Here is a 19,759-nt window from a genome sequence, read left to right as displayed (position 1 = left end):
TAATACCCTTGTGCCTTGGAATGTGGACTTGAAATTTTAGCAAAGGAAGTGCCTTTTATTGTCTTTCTGAAAATTCACTCAGATTTGGCCAAGGTTTGAGCCTCTGAAAAAATGCAGTTTGTACATGCTTAATACAGACTTCTTGGAGTTTAACAGCTAAAAATCTCAGATTCTTTCTACCCTGGGCACGCTCCCAGCCACAGGCAGAGGAAGACTGTCCCTGAAATTTCTGTGCTGGGCTCAGAGCCAGGCACCAGAACTGAGAGCAGGGAGCCTGCCTGTCTTATGCTCTCAGTACCTCCCCGTGTGGATTCCTGCAACATGGAGGAAGAAGCTGCCTGATTCAAATGCAGCGGTGGGGAAAGAGTTGGTCCTGCAAGGATAGGGGGAGCAGATTAGGACAAGTTGGGAGACTGTTGTGGGGAAGAGACTGGGACTGGAGGCTAGTGAGGGGGAAAGAGGGAAACTGGTACTGGCTGAGCAAGGAGACTGTGACTTGGAGCCAGGAAGAGAAACAGGATGGGCTGGGAACCAGTGGGGGGTACTGACATTGGATGAGGAACTAGGGGTGGAGGGCTGGGAACTGGTGTGGAAGGGCTGATGAGGAACCAGTGTGTGGTGAGAACTGTTCCTGGCTGAGCAAAGAGATTGGGATAATGAACTTGGGATGGGAGGGAGGCACTGAGTGGATGAATAGTTCAGGAATGGAGACTGGGAACCAGTGGAACTGGGGAGCATGGGGAGGAGACAAATTGGATGAACTGGGAAAGGGAGAACTGAGACTGGCTGTGCAAGGGGACTTGGGAGTGGCAGGGGGAAGAAGGACTAGGAATTGCATGGGGGTACATTAATTTCTATTCAGCTTGCTGCTGAGTTATTTTATTCAATCTAGAGAGATTGCTGTGTTTGGTGAAATTTTAGAAAGATTGTCAAGGTAACCTAGAATAGTGGCTGGGTGCTGTTTTATTATCATTTTTAGAAATTAAACAAAATACTGCTTGAGATAAAAGACAAGCTGCATTAGCGCGAAGGTAGTAGCAGACTCATAAACCTGTGTGTCAAGCCACTAGAGGGGAATAAAGAGCCACACAATTAGAGGGTAATGCACTAACCAGTGCAACTTCTCCTGATCTTCAAAGGTTCTCAGCAGTTCTAATCCCCATATGGGTCACCATTTGTAATTATGCCCTCGAGGTTATGGTTACCATCCCGACATTTGCAACACAAGTGATAAGGACTCAAAGAATAGTCAGAATATCCGTGGTGAGGACTATAAATTAGTTCTCCTAAAGGGACGCCATAAACTTAAAAGTCTTTTTTTAAAAAAAAAAAATGAGTTAAGAGCTCTCTGCTGAATTTTATGGCTTTACAGTTATTTTCTTATATTTTAAAATGTCTTTCCTGTTTTGCAGTGTGAAAAATCCATAAAAACTGGGAATCTGATTTAAGTGAGTGTACTGAGGACTCATTAAAATGGACTCTTTACAAAGTGCTGTCAAATGCACAACGTAAACGGGGGGAGGGGGAGAGGGGAATGAGAAATATTTTTTCTCTCCAGTCTTTCACTTATACTGATCTCAGGTGTTTACTCACTGACAGTGCTGCAAGTTGAGTTTTCACAGTGAAATGTGTGGTTTTATGCTGACAATATTCCTTTAGAGTAATAAACTCCCTTTCTGCAAACAAATGAGATATGTACCTGCTATGCATCCATGTACAAATATTTGGTGGTTCAGTGACTAGCTCAGATACAAGCGAAACAGTAAGCACTTAAGTAGTTTAATCATAATGGAGCTAGGGCTTCATGCTGCATGATACTGAGCATTTCTTGCAAGGTGCTGAACACCACCTACTCTTATTGAAGTCAATTGGCGTTGAAGGTGCCGAACGCCTCCCTGGAAGTACTTAACACCTTGCAGGATTGAGTACCTGAATCAAGAAGGTAAACTTCACTCAATTGCATCATCAGCTTGGTGTTTACAAATGTCTCTTTTGGGCCTGTGAGTGATTGGGGCATCCGTTTAAACTCCTAACCAAATGCTAATTTCCATCCCGTACACAAAATCCTGGAAATGGTTTTGGATTATGAAATAACTATCCCTTTTCCCTTGACAATGGACTTGTTCTTTATAAGTACAGTAAAGCAAATGCCCTTTGATGTTATTTATTTGCCAGGATTCCTTTCTAAACCATTAGCTGTCTGGACCTCAACACATATTTGCTTTAGTTTTAGCTTTTGATTGTTGCCAGACATTGTAGGCAAGTGGAGAAAAGTGCATGTTCTATGCAGCTGCCAGATGTATCAGGTTCTTCACATGGAGGCATTGATGAGCCAAGCAAACATTACCACATTCCACTCTAGCTTAGAGCTGCAGCAGCGGAAGGGTTAAGGTACATATGCCAAAGAGGGAAAGTGGAAATAAAGGTTTGTTTCAGGAACTGCAACGTTTAAACATGAGCCGGCAAGAGCCCTTTGGCCTTGCACCTGTTTCCTGCTAGTTGAAAGACTGCATACAAATAACAATATACTGTACTATCTAAAGTCTGAATGATTGACAGCTGAGTGAGTAGTATAGGTGGAGGGAGGATTCTCGGGAGTTGTGTGTCAGGAAGACCAAGATAGCAATGTTTCATTTATCGCTGTGCATTTTGAGTGAATAAATTGAAAAGGGGAGTGCAGTTGGTTGCCGTTGAACTTAAGAGCAAATGCCAGGATTATTTTCTTTTATTTCAGTAAAATAAACTTTCCTATATGTTATTTATGCACAGAACTTAATATAAATGACTTCTATGGGTTAGGGTTCCCTCCAACTCGGTTTATCCAGAACACCTCATCCAGTTCTGGGAGAATGCTTTATCCAGTTCTCTGAAATCCAAGCAATCAATTCAACTCCAGACTCATCACTGAGGTTTCTTTATTGGCATACAAACAAACTACACTTGAGTTGATCAGGTTTGACCAAGATGGAGTTTTTTCCTTTCCCCCCACAAACTTCATTGTAGGGGACCCTTGTTAATTTTTTTACCTTGATGTCATCTCTATTGTACCAAATTTTTAACTTTTCTGTGGTGACAAGAGAGTTAAAGTTTTCTTGCTCCTTATTACTTAACGGTTGCTTATACTTTTTGTATGTTTTCCCCAAATACTACAGATAGGGTGTCATTTTAATTTGCACACTACGAGGTAAAGAGAACATCTTTTCTCAGTGGCATTGTTTCTGTTCAGTTTGCGGCTTTAAGCCACATGCTTCCACTGCAGCATTTATTGGTGTAAATAAGGGAGGAAAGAGTGGGGAGGATACACAGTTCTCAGTTTTGTTTTGAGGGACTGGCTCAGAGCCACAAAGTACTTAGGCACCTAAGTCCCAGTTTTGGCTCCACTGCAATTCACAAAACTCCTGCTAAATCTCCTGGTACACAGCTAACCTTACTTGATGCCTACATTTTCAGAGTAAAAGTTACTTAAGTGCCTATGTTTCTGCCTCTGAGTATTTGCACTGCTGCCTCCCTCTACATGTCTGGATGCCTAAACCCCAGAGCAAGTCACAACCCAGAGGAACACAGGTGTTTGTTCATGTGTTCCACTGTGAATAAATACTTAAATTGTCATTGAGCCAATGAGAGAGAGAGAGTATGTGAGAATGACTCCATAATCCAGTAGCTAGAACACTTGCTTGAGAGGTAGGATCCTTTGTTTACATCCTTTCTCCCATGCTGGAAGAAGCGGGGAATTGAACCTGCATCTTCCACATCCCAGGCAAGTGCGCTAACTTCTGGGCTAAAAGTCATAAAGTGGGTGACACCATCTCTGCCTCCAGCCAGTTTGTGTGGAACAAGGCAGGTGGAGTCCCACAAGAAATCCTTTAGGTGCCCAAGCTGTCCTGTCCTCCAGGAGAGGAATTCCTCTTTGTGGATCACTAACAGATAGATGCCTCCCTGCAGGCCAGACTCAAGCATCTATCTCTGAGAGAGGGGCAAGGCTTAGCACATGCCCCTTGTCAGCATCTCCCTTTGGGTAGTTTAGGCAGCTTCCAGCCTAGTGTGCTGGCTTCTCTCTCCCTATTCATTGTATAGGGAGCCTTGGCAACTGACTTGGCTTTGGGAATTGAAGTGTTGTTTCTGTGATTTTTCAAGGTGCCTATATGTTAAGAGTTGTGATGTAACACATTTTTCCTATTGTTTTTATGAGCATCTAGTTTAGAGTTATCATTTATACTATAGCAGCACCTAGTAGCTTTAGCCAGGTCATAATGCTATTGTGCTAGTCACTATGTAACCAGAAAGGACAATTGCTGCCCTTAAGAGTTAGTGGTCCAGAAGACAAGACTCACCACTTACTCCTTGTTGCTAGGCTAACATTCAAAAGTAGTCTCATGCCTTAAGCCCTTTACCTCTTACAGAAGATGAAACAGCTCACAACCACCTTTAATCTATGTATCTATACTTCTAAAAACAATTACAGTGACCTGTCTGCCCTTTTTATGTATTCTCAAGCCACATTTCAGGCCAGAGTTCCTTCCATATCTTTAAGGAGAGAACCTACACATTAGCACAATTTCATGAATAGCAGACCAAATGTTTCCCATAAAAGCCACTATATGTCATTCTTATTTACATTTCAGGGAACATAATGGAAAACAGATAAAGAGAAATAATTCCATTGATGGGTTCTAGATGCCACTCAAGCCACTTCAGCTTGTTACTTCAATACCAGAAGTTAATCAAAATGAAGTTTAAATGAGCTTCCTAATCTCAATTGTGTGCCTGAAGACTTGCTGGAGCTAGATAGGGTAACTCTGCTGGAGGGCCAGACCATCCAGGAATTGGATATGGCAGTTATTAGGTGTGCTCATTAGCTGTTTGAAGCTATTTGGGTAATTTCCACTGTGGGCAAGCAACCTGGCAAGTCACATGCACAGTCACTCCAAAAGAGCAACCAATGGGAACTCAAGGGAAGGGAGAGAAGTTTATAAATAGGAGTGGGAGCCACACTTGGGCTGAAGCAACATGAAGACTATAAGCGTCTGCTATAAGGACTGTGTTTCAGGGATTTTGCTAGTTTTGTTGGATTAGATTCGCAGCTCCTCACCCTACTGGAGAAGAGGACTGTGCAAATTGCAGACTGTTGTTGCAAAAACTCAAGGGGAATTTGAAGGATACTGTGGGACTATCCCTTGTTTTTCAACTTTAAGTAGTTGGCATGTGCTACATACAGGCTGGGTACTATTCCATAGAGACTGAGAAGGATAAATCTTCCCAGAGAAGCATTTTAAGGGACTGCGTGTATGTGCATAATCATATTTTGCATTGAACTTATGGTAGTAACAAATAGTAAAACTTGGGGAACAACCCCCACCTCGGGGGAGAGGAAGAACTCTACACTCTCCCGAGGACTGTGACCAAATCCCAAAGAACTCTCAAGAGTGGTGAGGAAACAGAGGCAAGGAACTGTGTACTTATTTTCTATGAATCTATATATATATTCCGGTTTCAGAGTAACAGCCGTGTTAGTCTGTATTCGCAAAAAGAAAAGGAGTACTTGTGGCACCTTAGAGACTAACCAATTTATTTGAGCATAAGCTTTCGTGAGCTACAGCTCACTTCATCGGATGCATCCGATGAAGTGAGCTGTAGCTCACGAAAGCTTATGCTCAAATAAACTGGTTAGTCTCTAAGGTGCCACAAGTACTCCTTTTCTTTTTATATATATATATTGTGCTGCCTAAAGTAAAGTGTGATTGTTTTAGGTATCCTCCTGCAAAATCTGTGTCTATTTGCTACAACTATCAGGTAAATTATAAACCAGAGTGCCATAAGAGGGTGCTTCAGCTATCGTGGTGTCTTAGGGACTCAGCATTTCTGGGCCTTTCAGAAGAGGGATATCAGACAGATTCTGTGCCCAGGAAGTGTGTCAGAGGGGCTGAACCCAGAGACCTTGACTAAAGCCTGCCCAGACAATGGAGAGCATAAAAGCACATGCATGAGCAGTGTGGATCAAAACTCAACAATGGTGAGTGTCCAGCAGGAGGAACTTGATCAAGGGTGTGACAACTATTTTTATGAATATTTTCAGTGTCCTGAAAGATTCAAATATCTCCAAAATATGGATACAGATTGTTGCTACACAGTGTGTACACTCAAAAATACTGCCAGACTGAAGCAAATGTTATATTCATGGGAAGAATCTTAGCGTGCAGACCATATGTTGTAATAAAACTGTTTTGCCCATAACTGTGTAAGTGTAAATTGAGTTAGATTGGCGGCTGGTGTCAATTGGCATAGCTCTATTGACTTCAATAGAATTGCATTGATTTACATCAGCTGAGGATCTTGTCCACTGTGTTCTCTTCTGGTATGTGCTAGACTTTCTTCACACGTAAGGATGCTACAGGGACTTGCTGCTTCTTTGGACATCCGTGACAGCCAGGAGAAAAGCATTTAACAGATATCCTTTGTACCTGATTTGGGTATCATCTGTTAAGTGGCACTACCAAGATTGCTCAGACAAAAGGTCCAAACTTACTTATATTCCTTGCAGCAACAAAACTCCTGTTTTAGGGAGTGTAATATTTGAGTGCGCAAGGTATGTGAGCAGTGCCTCAGAGGATTTGACCCATTGTGTTTGGATTTTAGAACGCTTTTTGTTCCCTTCCCAGTAGAGAAAGAAGTTTTCTATAACCTCTTCTAGTGACATCCTCTGAATGTCCACTGTACAGCCATGTGCGGCATCAAAGAACAGACTGATTTAATATTAACATTCTTTAAAATCTACACTATGCCAGGAAAAGCCCTGATGTTACAGTTTTTATCATTCCAAAGACATGTATCATTGGTACACCACACAAATGGCCTGCTTCTCACATCTTACATCACTTTTTCAGGTCTGCCAAGTGACTCATTAACATTTGAATAATAGTTTTCAGGAATGTAAGGATTGCAGTTCTCTCTGGTTTGGGTACATCCCTGTCCACAAACAACATAAAAGGGAAACATCAGAATTTCATAGATTCTGTATAATGTCTACTTGTCATCAACCACAAGAATGTGCAAATGGGTGTATTGCACTAAAAAGAGAAGAGCCCAGTTACCTTGTGGTACAAATGCCTCCGCATTGTTGTAAAGATACTGCACAGGTTCCGCCTAAAGATCAAATCATGCCAATGTAAATGTTACTATTGCTTGCCAGCAACTGTTTGTTGCTTTCCACCCAGTCTCTTAGGCATTCTGCCTGTCACAGGAAATGTGTGAAACTGCTGCACATTAAATCAAACCACAAATGTCTGCCAGTGAGAGAAGACTTTTATTTTGGGGAGAGAAAAAAATATATATTTAGAAAGAGAGCTGCTGTTCAGTTTTTTTGACAGGCTCTCCACTCCTGTACTTCATCCTTAATCATTTAATCCCTCCTTACTTTTTTAGGTGTGAAGTGATAGCCTGCTGAGGTCAGCCTTCCATTGTTTGCATAGCAGACTGCTTTTATAAGCATGAGGACTCATTTTCATGTTGGTTGTCTGTACAATGATAATGACTTTTATACTTAAGCATATCACAAACTGTCGTCAATGGCAAGAGCCAATCAGATGTGTAACTTGGTTAATAATACAAAATCTGGTATCAACATTGGAAAATGTTAGAAGAGAAGTTCAATGCAATCAACATTTTGATTTAATGGTAAAGACAACACAACCTTCAAAGTGTATCTCTGAACACTGACCATTTGGGGCGGTTCAAATGGCAAAGGAAATCTTTCTGAATGCATTAGACCATCTTTTTCTGCCTTAACAGATCAGAGGGTGTAACTTCATTTCTTATCTGCAGGACTTTTAGCAAATGAGTCAGTGCCTCCATTAGGGTGGCCCCTTTGCTCATAGTGGTGACTGAATCAACATCTCTAGTGTAGATGTAGATACAGAATAAAATATGATTAATCAATCTTGAAACACACGGAGCCCATAATGCTTCAGGTATATCCGTTTCCACAGGCTAAGGGGAAGAAAATCAGATGGATCCATGGATATGGAACAGGCACTGTCACATCTGCACCATTTTACCCCCTTCACCCAGGCCTGTGGAAGCTCCTCTGTAAGTGCTATGTGGACTTTGGCCTCTAGTATTTTGTAGAAGATGGCCTGGGAAGCCTGGCCGCTCTCTATGCTGCCATATTCCTTTCAGCCCCTTGGCACACTAGCTAGTAAGTTAACCCTGTCACTCCTAGGTGGGGAGGGAGATTTCCAAAACAATGGCAGAAGTCCCGGGTGGGGGGGGGGAGCCTTTAGCAGTGCGCTGGAACTTTATTGCCAAGGGCCAGTGAACCAGTCCAGAGATTTGTGGACCCAGAATCTCAGAGGTATTTAGGTGCCTAATTCCCATTGAAATCCATGAGGATTAGTTGTCTAAATACCTTTCAGGGACTGTGATGTGAAGTTGAGCAATTCTGATCCTGTGTAGCAGCAACCAGTGATACACATCCCTGCTAGCCAGTATGTTTTATTTAGTTATAGATGTAGATAATAGTGTATAAGCTACATGCAAAATATACTTTTTATTAAATCCAGCACACCTAAAAGCAAGTTCAGGGATCAATGCAGTCACTTTGGCTATACTTTTTTAATGGATTGTAGAAATGTAGTGGATGTGTCCCAGCAATGGAAAGTTTAGATCTAACATTAAACCAAAACAAACAAACAAACAAAACCCTCATCTGTTTAGATTTGCCCCAATGTTTCTTTTAGGAATGCATCCTCACTTAAACCTTATGAATAATTGTATTGCAAAGTTCTATGTATTCATTTGATTTTTGTTTCAATTATGTTATGAGGATACAGAAAAGCGTTACCCTGACACAGAACGGGAATTGCTTGATACAGTGTGGTTTGTTGCTGCCTTGGCTCCTTTATTTGGTTATGTAAACAAAGACTACCATACTGCTGGAAAATCAAAACACTTTGGTCTTTCTGTTTTTATATAAATATATATATAATATGGGCAGAAGCATAATAGATTTGTTTGCAGGGTAAATAATTTATCTTGATCAAATGCATATGGTAACTTGATTGAGAATGGAAGTGACCATCACAACAGTCTATGTTTTTCAGTTTCTTAGTTCTTACTTTGAATGAGCTTTGGTTGTTTTATAAATGTTTTAAAGTGAATTGTTTTATTGATACTGTTTTTATTGAGAAACTGGAATTGTTTTTCCTATTGGTTTATATGATTAAGTTTGAAACTATTAGCCTATTTTATGGGCAGTAATTCAAGAGGAAAGATAGCCTTGTGGTTAAGGAACTGGTCTGGGACTGAGAGCCTGAGTCCAATTTCCAAGTCTGCTGCAGATTGCTTGTGTAGTCTCAATGGGGCTACTCCCAAGTATAAAGCAGTATTGCCAACTTTCATGATTTTGTCACGAGTCTCATAATATTTGGTGACTTCCATAAAGCCCCTGTTCCTGAAGTCATGTGATTATATGAGACTCTTGCCTTTTTATAAAGTAAGTTTCTAGCCCTCATGGTTGCAGAGAAAAACACAAAAATGTAGAGCCTCAAGGTTAAAAAATCAGAAGGGAATTAAAACATTTATTAAGCCAGACTTGTGACTTTATGGAGACAAGAGTAATGCTTTTTGAATTTTTGATGTTGACCATACTGGTTAAGTTTAGCATATAACTCTTTGTACGACTGGAGATTTAACTCTGCCTCAATTTTCCATTAGCATAATGAGGATGCTATCTCCTTTTGGCTGTCTTGTCTATTTAGATTATAAACTCTGTGGGGCAGGTACCATCTGCTACTGTGTTTGTACAGCACCTAGCACAATCAAGTCCAATTCTTGGTTTGAGCAAGGAGGTGCTACTGTAACATAAACAATAATCATGGATATTAAAATAGAAGGTGCTGTTCTTATTTTTGTGATGGAATTGATTACCCTTGTGACAGTAGTGTGTGTAGTCCTCGATGCATCTGTAATTGCTTTGTAAGGTCACCATTTCTTTCTCAAAAGCAGTGTATGAAAAAGGTATAAAGAGAAAACAGCCTGCTCTGTTAAGTGCATCGTTCCAACACTTACGCCGCTTTTAAAGTAATACACAGCTCTTGGATGTGCACAACGCTGGATTAAAATAACTGAGTTTGAAAGGCAAGACCCTTCAGAGTCAGACAACCTACCTGCTGTGTGTAGGGCCTTATGATGTTTGGAAGTAGGTTACCACAAACCTCATTTACTTCACCCTGTAATGCCCTGCCCATTGCAGAGGAGACTCTAGCTGGAATAAAATCTTTCTCCCTCTTAACTCAGCTTCTCCTTCTGCTTGTTCCCAGGATGAAGTCATAATCCTGCGTGTGTATGACATAGCAATCTGTTGCGTTGGAAAGGAGCTGGGGGGGTGATCACACACACGCTGCGGGATTGAGGAGGAGGAGGAGATGGGCAGGGACGAGGCAGAGAAGCCATGCTTACCCGACAAACGGATTTCGCTGTTCGTCACCCGAAAGTGCCAAGGCAATGCTGAAAGCGGGAGCTGGCTTTCTGATGTGAGTGTGACACAGTTGAAAGCTGCTCCCTCGCTCTGTGCCAGCCCCTCCGGAGGCTAGCGCTGAACGCCTCTGCACCGCACAGAGCTTGTCCGTTGCATAAGCCCCCTGATGAGGTTACATAACGGGCTGCCGCTGTCTGCGCGGCTCCGTGCCCCCCGGGTTACAAGCGTGGCACGGGGAGGGGGTAGTTAGTGAGGGGCTGAGCTGCTGGCTGCCGCGGCGTCCCCTGGAGTGGGCGGGGGACACGCGGGCCGGAAGGAATGTTTGCAACACAGCTGGAGAAGATCCAGAGCAGCAGCCTGCGGACTGCCGCCACCCAGCCGGGGCATCAGCGCTGCTGGGCAGGGCACCGCTCGCCATTGCGCTCGCCTCCCTGGCTTGCATGTGGCGGGGACGGGCAGTGTCAGGCCGATCGGGGACAGGACAGAGGAGGGGAGGGAGCCCGTGAAGGAGGGGCCTCCGCAAACGCCCTTCAAACCCTGCAGGCGCCACTGCAGCAGCTGGCTGCTCCCGGATTCCTCCTGCAGAGGCTCGTCCCAAGCAGCCCCCCGCCACCCATGCCCCTGCTGGGTAAGTGACCCCTTTCGGGCTGTGGGGAAGGGGGAACGCAAGCACGGCGGGGCACCCTGGAGTTGGGCAGAGCTCTGCTCTTCTGCATGTCACTTTCGCATTCGCTGCTGCTGCTGCTGCACGCCTTGGGGCCGCGAGCCCTCCAGGTCCCAGCCCTGTGGCAAGGCCATGGCAGGCAGGATCCGCGTGCTGACAAGTGGAGAGGAGAGATTGGCACGTTGTGTCCCCCCCTTCTGCTGGAGAAACTTTTTCTGGGCAGCGTAGGGAGCCGCGCTTTATGAGCGTTGGGAGGGAGGGGGAGTGCTGCACCCCCTGGCTTGAAGTAGCGATAACAACCCAAATACATGGTTTCCGCCTTCCGCCCCCAAATACAAATTGTTCCAGCACCACTGCAGGGCTTGGGGGAATGAGTGAGTCGCGCTCAACCTGAGAGGAGAAGCCACCACGGTGGGTGGCAGCAGAGCTTAACTCTTTCCTGCCCCTGGCGTTTCCCTGGAACCAGCTGGTGCAGTGGTTCTCAACCAGGGGTACTCAGAGGTCTTCCAGGGGGTACATCGACTCAGCTAGAGAGTTGCCTAGTTTTACAACAGGCTACATAAAAAGCACTAGCGAAGTCACTACAAGCTAAAATTTCATTCAGACGGTGACTTGTTTGTACTGCTCTGTGCGCTTTACACTGCAATGTAAGTTCAATATTTATTTTCCAGTTGAATTATTTTATAATTATATGGTAAAAATAAGACAGTAAGCCGTCTTTCAGAGTACTGTGACACTTTTTGTAATTTTATGTCTGATTTCATAAGCAAGTAGTTTTTAAGTGAGTTGCAACTTGGGGGTACACAACACAGATCAGACTCCTGAAAGGGGTACAGTAATCTGGAAAGGTTGAGGACCACTTAACTGGTGGGATTTGCCCTGCGCTTGAATCCTGGGGGTGCTAATATTGTTCCTGAGGCTCCATTCAGTGTTTTATCCCGCACCGGCACTCTGTTGCGTTCAGCAGGTCCCTGTCAGTCAGCAGGAAGGGGGGGAGGGAGAGGAGTAGTGCAATGGCATTCTGGTATTGGACATGGACATAGTGTAGTATAATGTATTTATAGTTAACCCAAGCAGCCCTGCTGGTGGTGTGAGAGCTACTGTGGTACAGTCCTTAGTGGTAGTATTCATTTGAATATCCGCTCCCCCCTCCTCCCGAAACATGTGGTAGGGTCAGTATTCCCCCCACCCCACTCTCCTGCTGGTAATAGCTCATCTTAAGTGATCACTCTCCTTACTATGTGTATGATAAACACCCATTTTTTCATGATCTGTGTGTATATAAATCTCCTCACTGTATTTTCCACTTTATGCATCTGATGAAGTGAGCTGTAGCTCACGAAAGCTTATGCTCAAATAAATTGGTTAGTCTCTAAGGTGCCACAAGTCCTCCTTTTCTTTTTGCGAATACAGACTAACATGGCTGCTACTCTGAAACGGGTCAGTATAGTGAAACTGAGAACTATACTAGGCTAGATGGGAGTTCCCTTTAAAAATTCCAATCTGTTTGGAGTTGCAACATGAGCACAAAATGAAAACATCTTTAATTGGTATTGCATAAACTGCAAAGACCTGAAACTGTTCAGGGGCCCGATCCTGCAAACAGTTCCACATGTACAGGCCCCTTGTGACCAAGTAGAGCAGCAATGTCATTTCAGAAAAATTCTGTGGGGGTCAAAGTTGTATAGCATATAGAACCTTATATCTGATTATCTAGCCTGCAAAGTTCGGGGTGGGGGGAGAAGAAGTGGTGCATATAGACCAGTGGTGGGCACTCTGTGGCCCATCAGGGTAATCCACTGGCGGGCTGCGAGACAGTGTTTACATTAACCATCTGCAGGCATGGCCGCCCGGAGCTCCCAGTGGGCGTGGTTCGCCCTTCATGGCCAATGGGACCTATGGGCGGCCGTGCCTGCTGACGGTTATGTAAACCCTGACGGGCCGCTTGTGGGCCGCAGGTTGCCCACCACTAATACAGACCTATGAAAAATGTGGGGGGAGTGGAAAACGAAGTGGTGGGGGCTCCTTTCTCACCCCATAGCAAAGGGTGTCCTTGAAGTGGAGCACTGAGTATTCTGCACCACGGGAAGGGTTTGTGTGGCTCTCTTTGCAGGATCAGGCTCTGTGTTTGTGATAGAACTGCAAGCCCAGATTCCATCACCCTTAATTCTTCTTCACTAGGCAGTTTTCCATGTCTGGCTCTGTTGGATGAAAATGTAAAAACGAAGTCCTGTCTGGTAGACATTGTGGATGTTAACACTATGGGAGGTGGTGTGGCCTAGTGGGTAGAGCTGGGAGACCTAGGTTCTAGTCTCAGCTCTGTCACTGGTTTGCTTGGAGACCTTGGGCAAGTCACCTCATGTCTCTGTGCCTCATCTGTAAAATGGGGGTAATGATTGTGACTTTTGTAAAGCACTGTGAGACCTACCAATGAAGAGTGCTACGTAGGAGGTAGGTATTATTACTCAGTGTTCAGACAGTCATGACGGTGAGTGCAATATAAATAACTACATAGACATCAAAGACTCCGTGGCACTTTTGTAGGTGCCTGGTCGAACTGCCCCCTGCCTCCACAGTTGTATAAAGTTATAATCCTGGGAGAACTCTTAAAGCGCTTAAAATCAGCTATCACCTTTTGCTATTGCTTTTATATTAAGGACACTGTGTAAATAAACGTAAAGTAACAATGGAATGAAAATGGGAGTTTGCCCTGGACACTTTGGTGAGGTTTAATGATAGTGTCCCATTTTGTGCTCTGATAGAATGAAATCTCATTTAAAATGAAAGATGTGGCTGGGGGCGGAGGGAAGAGGGGAAGGCAGACATCTGCAGTTTGGTCCTTTACAGCTTGGAATCAAGAGTCTAAATCTCTGACATCAATGTGTAATTTGCTCTTTATTAGCCAATTACATTGTGAACAAGCCTTGACTCGTAGCCCTCAAGGGTTAATGTAAAAGGCACATTTCCCTGTGTGTAATTACTTGGCCACCATGGCTCATCCAAGGCCACATAGCAAGGCTGTGTAATTACAACTTGGCACACAGTACTCCAGTGTTGTAGATGTGTTGCTGGCATACTCTGTTCAGGGAATCCTGCCCACGCTGTTCGACTGACGGTTGCGGGGGCCAGTAAAAATGAAGAATAAATAATCATTGTTCCAGAAGGGGAGTTGCTTCCACCAAAGGGGCAAGGAAGGGAAACTCGTTTGAAATTGTCAGTTGGTTGAGTGCCTGGGGCAAAGGAACCACAGAGACAATTAAAATGTGTTCCCTGTTGTTTGGCGTCAGCTCCATAAGGCCCACCCTATATCACCATGCTCTCCTTTGCTATCTATTGTGCTCCAGCAACAGACGTTGTTTTGGGGGGTTGTAGTTGTACAAAGCTATGGAACAACAGTCCACAAAATCAATGTGTCAGAAATGGAACCGCTCATCTTTCCGGCTGTGCTCCCTCCTGTTCCTCCCGCTCTTATCTCTGTCCCATTTGGCAACTGCACTGTCCACCTTGTGGTGCAGGTTCACAGTCTTGTGTGCCATCTTCCACTCTTCTCTCCTGATGTCCAAACTCTTGTTAAATACAGTTGCTTACCATTGCTAGCAACTTCCCTTTGGCCTCCATCCTCACTGCCAACATCCTTATAGCCATCTCCTTTATATTCTCCCTACTTTCCTATCCTACCTCCAGTCTGTTCAACAGGCTCCAGCGCAGTGGTTCTCAAACTTCATTGCACTGCAACTGCTTCTGACAACAAAAATTATTACATGACCCTAGGAGGGGGAACTGAAGCCTGAGCTCTCCCCCCCACCCCCCCTGGTGTGTGTGTGTGTGTGTGTGGTGGGGACCTAAAACTTGAACCCTATCACCCTGGCCGGAGGGGCCATAGCCGAAGCCTAAGGGCTTCAGCTCCAGGCAGGGAGCCGGTAACCTGAGCTCTGCCGCCCAGTGCTGAAGCTTTGGCTTTGGCTTTGGCCACGGGCAGTGGGGTTCAGACTTCAGCTTCTTCCCCGGGCGGTGAGGCTTGGGCTTTGGCTTCAGCCCCTGGCCCCAGCAAGTCTATCACCAGCCCTGGCGACCCCATTAAAACGGTGTCACGACCCACTTTGGGGTCCTGATCCGCAGTTTGATCATCATCATCATGTTCCTATTACTCCTCTGGTGTTTAGGGCAGTGACGAAGCTGCCCCACTCCTGTCTGTTTCTGGCAAGTCTTTCAATGGTTCCCCAGCTGTACCCCAGGTTTTTCAGCTCGGCTTCCACAGCTCTTCGCTATATTGTTTTCGGGCGGCCTTGTTTTCGCTTGCCTTCAGGTGTCCATCTTATTGCTACTCTGGTGATGGAATCAGTTTCCATCCGAAGCACATGATCGATCCATCTCCAGCACCTCCTGGCAATGATGGTGCTCAGATCCTCCACTGTGTCAATAGATCTTGGTTTGAGATTGTTCTGGGCCAAAAGATACGGAGGATTTTTCTGAGGCAAGTTGTATGGAATGAAGATAGCTTGGACATGTCATACTTTCTCATTCCCTAGCATTCTGCACTATAAAGTAGTGTTGAAAGTACGCAGCAGTGATAAATCTTGAGTTTAGTTTTGGTGTTGTATTTTGATGATTTTGAGACTGTATTTAAGCTCCTGAAGGTGTTCCTGGCTTTATTGATTTTGTTCTGGATATCCTGGCTTGTTCCAACAGCCTGGCTGATGGTGCTGCCCAAGTATGTGAATATTTCTACATTGGTGAGAACATAATCCTCTATCCGTACTGGTGATGATGAGGCAATATTAAAGGTCATGATATCTGTCTTATTGCGATTGATTTTCAGTCCAATTTGCTGTCCGAATGCGTTGAGTCGAGTTGTTTTTTCTTGTGTTTGGTGTTGGGTATGTGATAGGAGAGCGACATCATCTGCGAAGTCCCGGTCTTCAAGGGATGAGAAGAGTGTCCATTTAATGCCTCTTGGCATGTCTTCTGTTGTACGCTACATTACCCAGTCGATGGCAATGTTGAAGAGGATTGGAGATATGACACACCCCTGACGTACTCCCGTTTTTACTTCAGAACTGAGCTCACTGTGATCAACACTTCATGTAAAGTTGAAATAGAAGCTTTTGATGACATTGATTATATGGAAAGGAATTCCATATGCCCGCAGAATACGCCATAGGCTGGTCCTGTGAATGCTATCAAACGCCTTCTCAAAGTCTATGAAATTCATGTAGAGTTGCCGTTGCCAGTCTAAGCGCTGTTCTGTTCTGTTTTGTAGAGTGAAGATCTGGTCTGTGCATCCACACTCTTTCCGAAAACCAGCTTGCTCTTTTCTGAGAACGCTATCAACTGCCTTTGATATATGGTGGACTATGATCTTACACAATACTTTGCTTGGCACAGATAGAAGTCACGAAAGCTTATGCTCAAATAAATTGGTTAGTCTCTAAAGTGCCACAAGTCCTCCTTTTCTTTTTGCGAATACAGACTAACATGGCTGCTACTCTGAAACCTGTCAAAACCTGTTTTCTGCTCTTGCAGCTCTGAGCATATATCCCCCAACGTCTTCCTTAAGATTCTTCCCTAGCTCCCTGTTTTCTCCAGCATTCAATTGAGAGTCCGTGCTCTCACTTCCAAGACTCTACACATCCGTGCTGTAAAGGGGGAAAACACAAAGCTGCAGCATTGCATCAGTTTCCCCTATCCCCTTGTTTTCTGTTGACTCCCCTGTTCCCAAATGCCTGTTTTCTGTTTATGATTTCTGTGTGCATTAGGTCTTCTTTCAGCAAAATTTTACTCATGCAAGTAGCCCTTAGTCACATGAGTAATTCCATTGAAGTCTGTTGAAATTATTCACATATGTAAGGGTTACTCAAATGAGTAAGGGTTGCAGGATTTTCTTTAAGGCGGGGCTGTCTTCTCATGTGCCTGTAAATCATCAAGTCCCCCATATGGTGCTAAATAAATAATGAAAAAATAATACAAAGAGCACCACTTTCCAGTTAGATCCATTTGCTGTTACTTCTTGGGACATTACTTCTCGCTCCCTGTCTGTTGCAAGCTGTTCGAAAATCTTTGTACATAGTGATTCCTTGTTGGTTAAGGAATGTAAAAAAGAAATAATAAAAGGTATTAGTTGTTTTTCAGTGTTTTTTGAAAGGGTCTCAAAACTGTGGGTAGTGGCTGTGCACAAATGCAGAGTCTCTTGTTGCCAAGGCTGTGAGCCAACTGGGTCTCGAGGGAAAATGTAACCACTTACCCATAGCAACTTGATCTCTACAGAAAGCCTAACTCTGAGTGAGTCACATGAACATTATTGCTTACGAACGAGTTACAATGAAGCAAACTCTGTCAAAGCTGATAGTCCTGCTGTGAAAATACGTAACGATACTCTCCTCTTTAGATCATTGCTCTCCTCTAATCCTGTGCTCCCACGTTCTTCATGGACCCAATCCTGAGAAGTGCTGAGTGCTCTCAGCTCCTGTTAGTCAGCATTTGGTACCTTACAGGGTCAGGCCCTGTGCTCCTCTGCTCCCATCTTCTCCTCCTCCACCTCTTCCTTCCAGGTCTGTGCTCCTGCTGCTCTCCTCTTGGAGCAGTCTCCCACAACCTCTCCCTCTCCTTTAGATCCTTCCTGAAAGGCTACTCCTTTTGAACAGCCTTCCTTTGCATGACCTTTGTGACCTGATCTCACTGACAACGTCTTTGACCCTTACGTCCAAACCATTGCCTGGTGCATCACATAGGTCTTTTACAGTGTTAGCTCCTCCGGGCAAGACTCTTGTCTTCTGTGTCCTGTTAAGTGCTTGATTGTACAGCACAATGGGGCCCTGAGCTCTGTTGGGGTCTTTAGTGAGACAGTTTTTCTCTTTGTTAAGGCTGTTGTGTTCGATATATTTATGGGCAGTTCTTTGTTTATGTGTATGTTGTAAATTTTAATTTATGGGAGGGGAGCACTGGATAGATGCCTGTAAATATGTTTAAAAAAATTAATAAAATAAGTAGTACAAAAAATTAGTAATAAAAAACTATGGGGCTGTCAGCTTTGACAATGTTCCTTTTAACTGGGAGAAGGAGCAAACTGTGGTTTGTTGCAAAAATATTTAGAACAGTTACTGTTGTGATGCAGACCAGCAGCAGGTTGGGAATAGTAATGGTATTCAAAAGCTGTTACCCTCTGATGGCTGGTTGGTGGTTTATGTGAAAGAAATACCATGGTCTCATCCAGTTCCCATTAGACAGATTACAAAAATCACTGTCCTTATTAGCATCTCACTCACAAGGTCAGCTCCCAGACTGCTGCGCTGGGCATCACAGCATGGGGAGTAGATGGCCAGCCCTCTGTGGAGAAAGAGGTGGTTAGGGACTATTTAGAAAAGCTGGACGTGCACAAGTCCATGGGGCCGGACGAGTTGCATCCGAGAGTGCTAAAGGAATTGGCGGCTGTGATTGCAGAGTCATTGGCCATTATCTCTGAAAACTCGTGGCGAATGGGGGAAGTCCCAGATGGCTGGAAAAAGGCTAATGTAGTGCCAATCTTTAAAAAAGGGAAGAAGGAGGATCCTGGGAACTACAGGCCAGTCAGCCTGACTTCAGACCCCAGAAAAATCATGGAGCAGGTCCTCAAAGAATCAATCCTGAAGCACTTACATGAGAGGAAAGTGATCAGGAACAGTCAGCATGGATTCACCAAGGGAAGGTCATGCCTGATTAATCTAATCGCCTTCTATGATGAGATTACTGGTTCTGTGGATGAAGGGAAAGCAGTGGATGTATTGTTTCTTGACTTTAGCAAAGCTTTTGACACGGTCTCCCACAGTATTCTTGCCAGCAAGTTAAAGAAGTATGGGCTGGATGAATGCACTATAAGGTGGGTAGAAAGTTGGCTAGATTGTCGGGCTCAACGGGTAGTGATCAATGGCTCCATGTCTAGCTGGCAGCCGGTGTCAAGTGGAGTGCCCCAGGGGTCGGTCCTGGGGCCGGTTTTGTTCAATATCTTCATAAATGATCTGGAGGATGGTGTGGATTGCACTCTCAGCAAATTTGCGGATGATACTAAACTAGGAGGAGTGGTAGATATGCTGGAGGGCAGGGATAGGATACAGAGGGCCCTAGACAAATTGGAGGTTTGGGCCAAAAGAAATCTGATGAGGTTCAATAAGGATAAGTGCAGGGTCCTGCACTTAGGACGGAAGAACCCAATGCACCGCTACAGACTAGGGACCGAATGGCTAGGCAGCAGTTCTGCGGAAAAGGACCTAGGGGTGACAGTGGATGAGAAGCTGGATATGAGTCAGCAGTGTGCCCTTGTTGCCAAGAAGGCCAATGGCATTTGGGGATGTATAAGTAGGGGCACAGCGAGCAGATCGAGGGACGTGATCGTTCCCCTCTATTCGACATTGGTGAGGCCTCACCTGGAGTACTGTGTCCAGTTTTGGGCCCCACACTACAAGAAGGATGTGGATAAATTGGAGAGAGTCCAGCGAAGGGCAACAAAAATGATTAGGGGTCTGGAACACATGACTTATGAGGAGAGGGTGAGGGAACTGGGATTGTTTAGTCTGCGGAAGAGAAGAATGAGGGGGGATTTGATAGCTGCTTTCAACTACCTGAGAGGTGGTTCCAGAGAGGATGGTTCTAGA

At 44.5% G+C, this 19,759-nt stretch overlaps 1 protein-coding gene across 9 annotated transcripts in view; it reads left to right on the top strand.

The window, feature by feature from the left end:
- The first annotated feature begins 5,629 nt into the window (after nt 1–5,629).
- The window catches only part of SYNE3 (spectrin repeat containing nuclear envelope family member 3), a 102,525-nt gene continuing 88,395 nt past the window's right edge, over nt 5,630–19,759 (top strand). For 6 of the 9 annotated variants that reach the window (XM_037900902.2, XM_037900901.2, XM_027827325.3 and 3 more), the window contains exon 1: nt 10,790–11,099. In XM_037900902.2, the coding sequence (XP_037756830.1) occupies nt 10,790–11,099 (310 nt within the window). Of the gene's footprint in view, nt 6,011–10,313; nt 10,527–10,789; nt 11,100–19,759 lie in introns of those variants that run through there. The other 3 variants (XM_037900906.2, XM_037900904.2, XM_037900905.2) reach the window with 2 other exon arrangements.

Source organism: Chelonia mydas, chromosome 6 (assembly GCF_015237465.2).
Source record: "Chelonia mydas isolate rCheMyd1 chromosome 6, rCheMyd1.pri.v2, whole genome shotgun sequence".
Taxonomy (NCBI): Eukaryota; Metazoa; Chordata; order Testudines; family Cheloniidae; genus Chelonia; species Chelonia mydas.
Note: the sequence above shows the minus strand (reverse complement) of the source record. Positions and strands in the feature narration are given on the sequence as shown.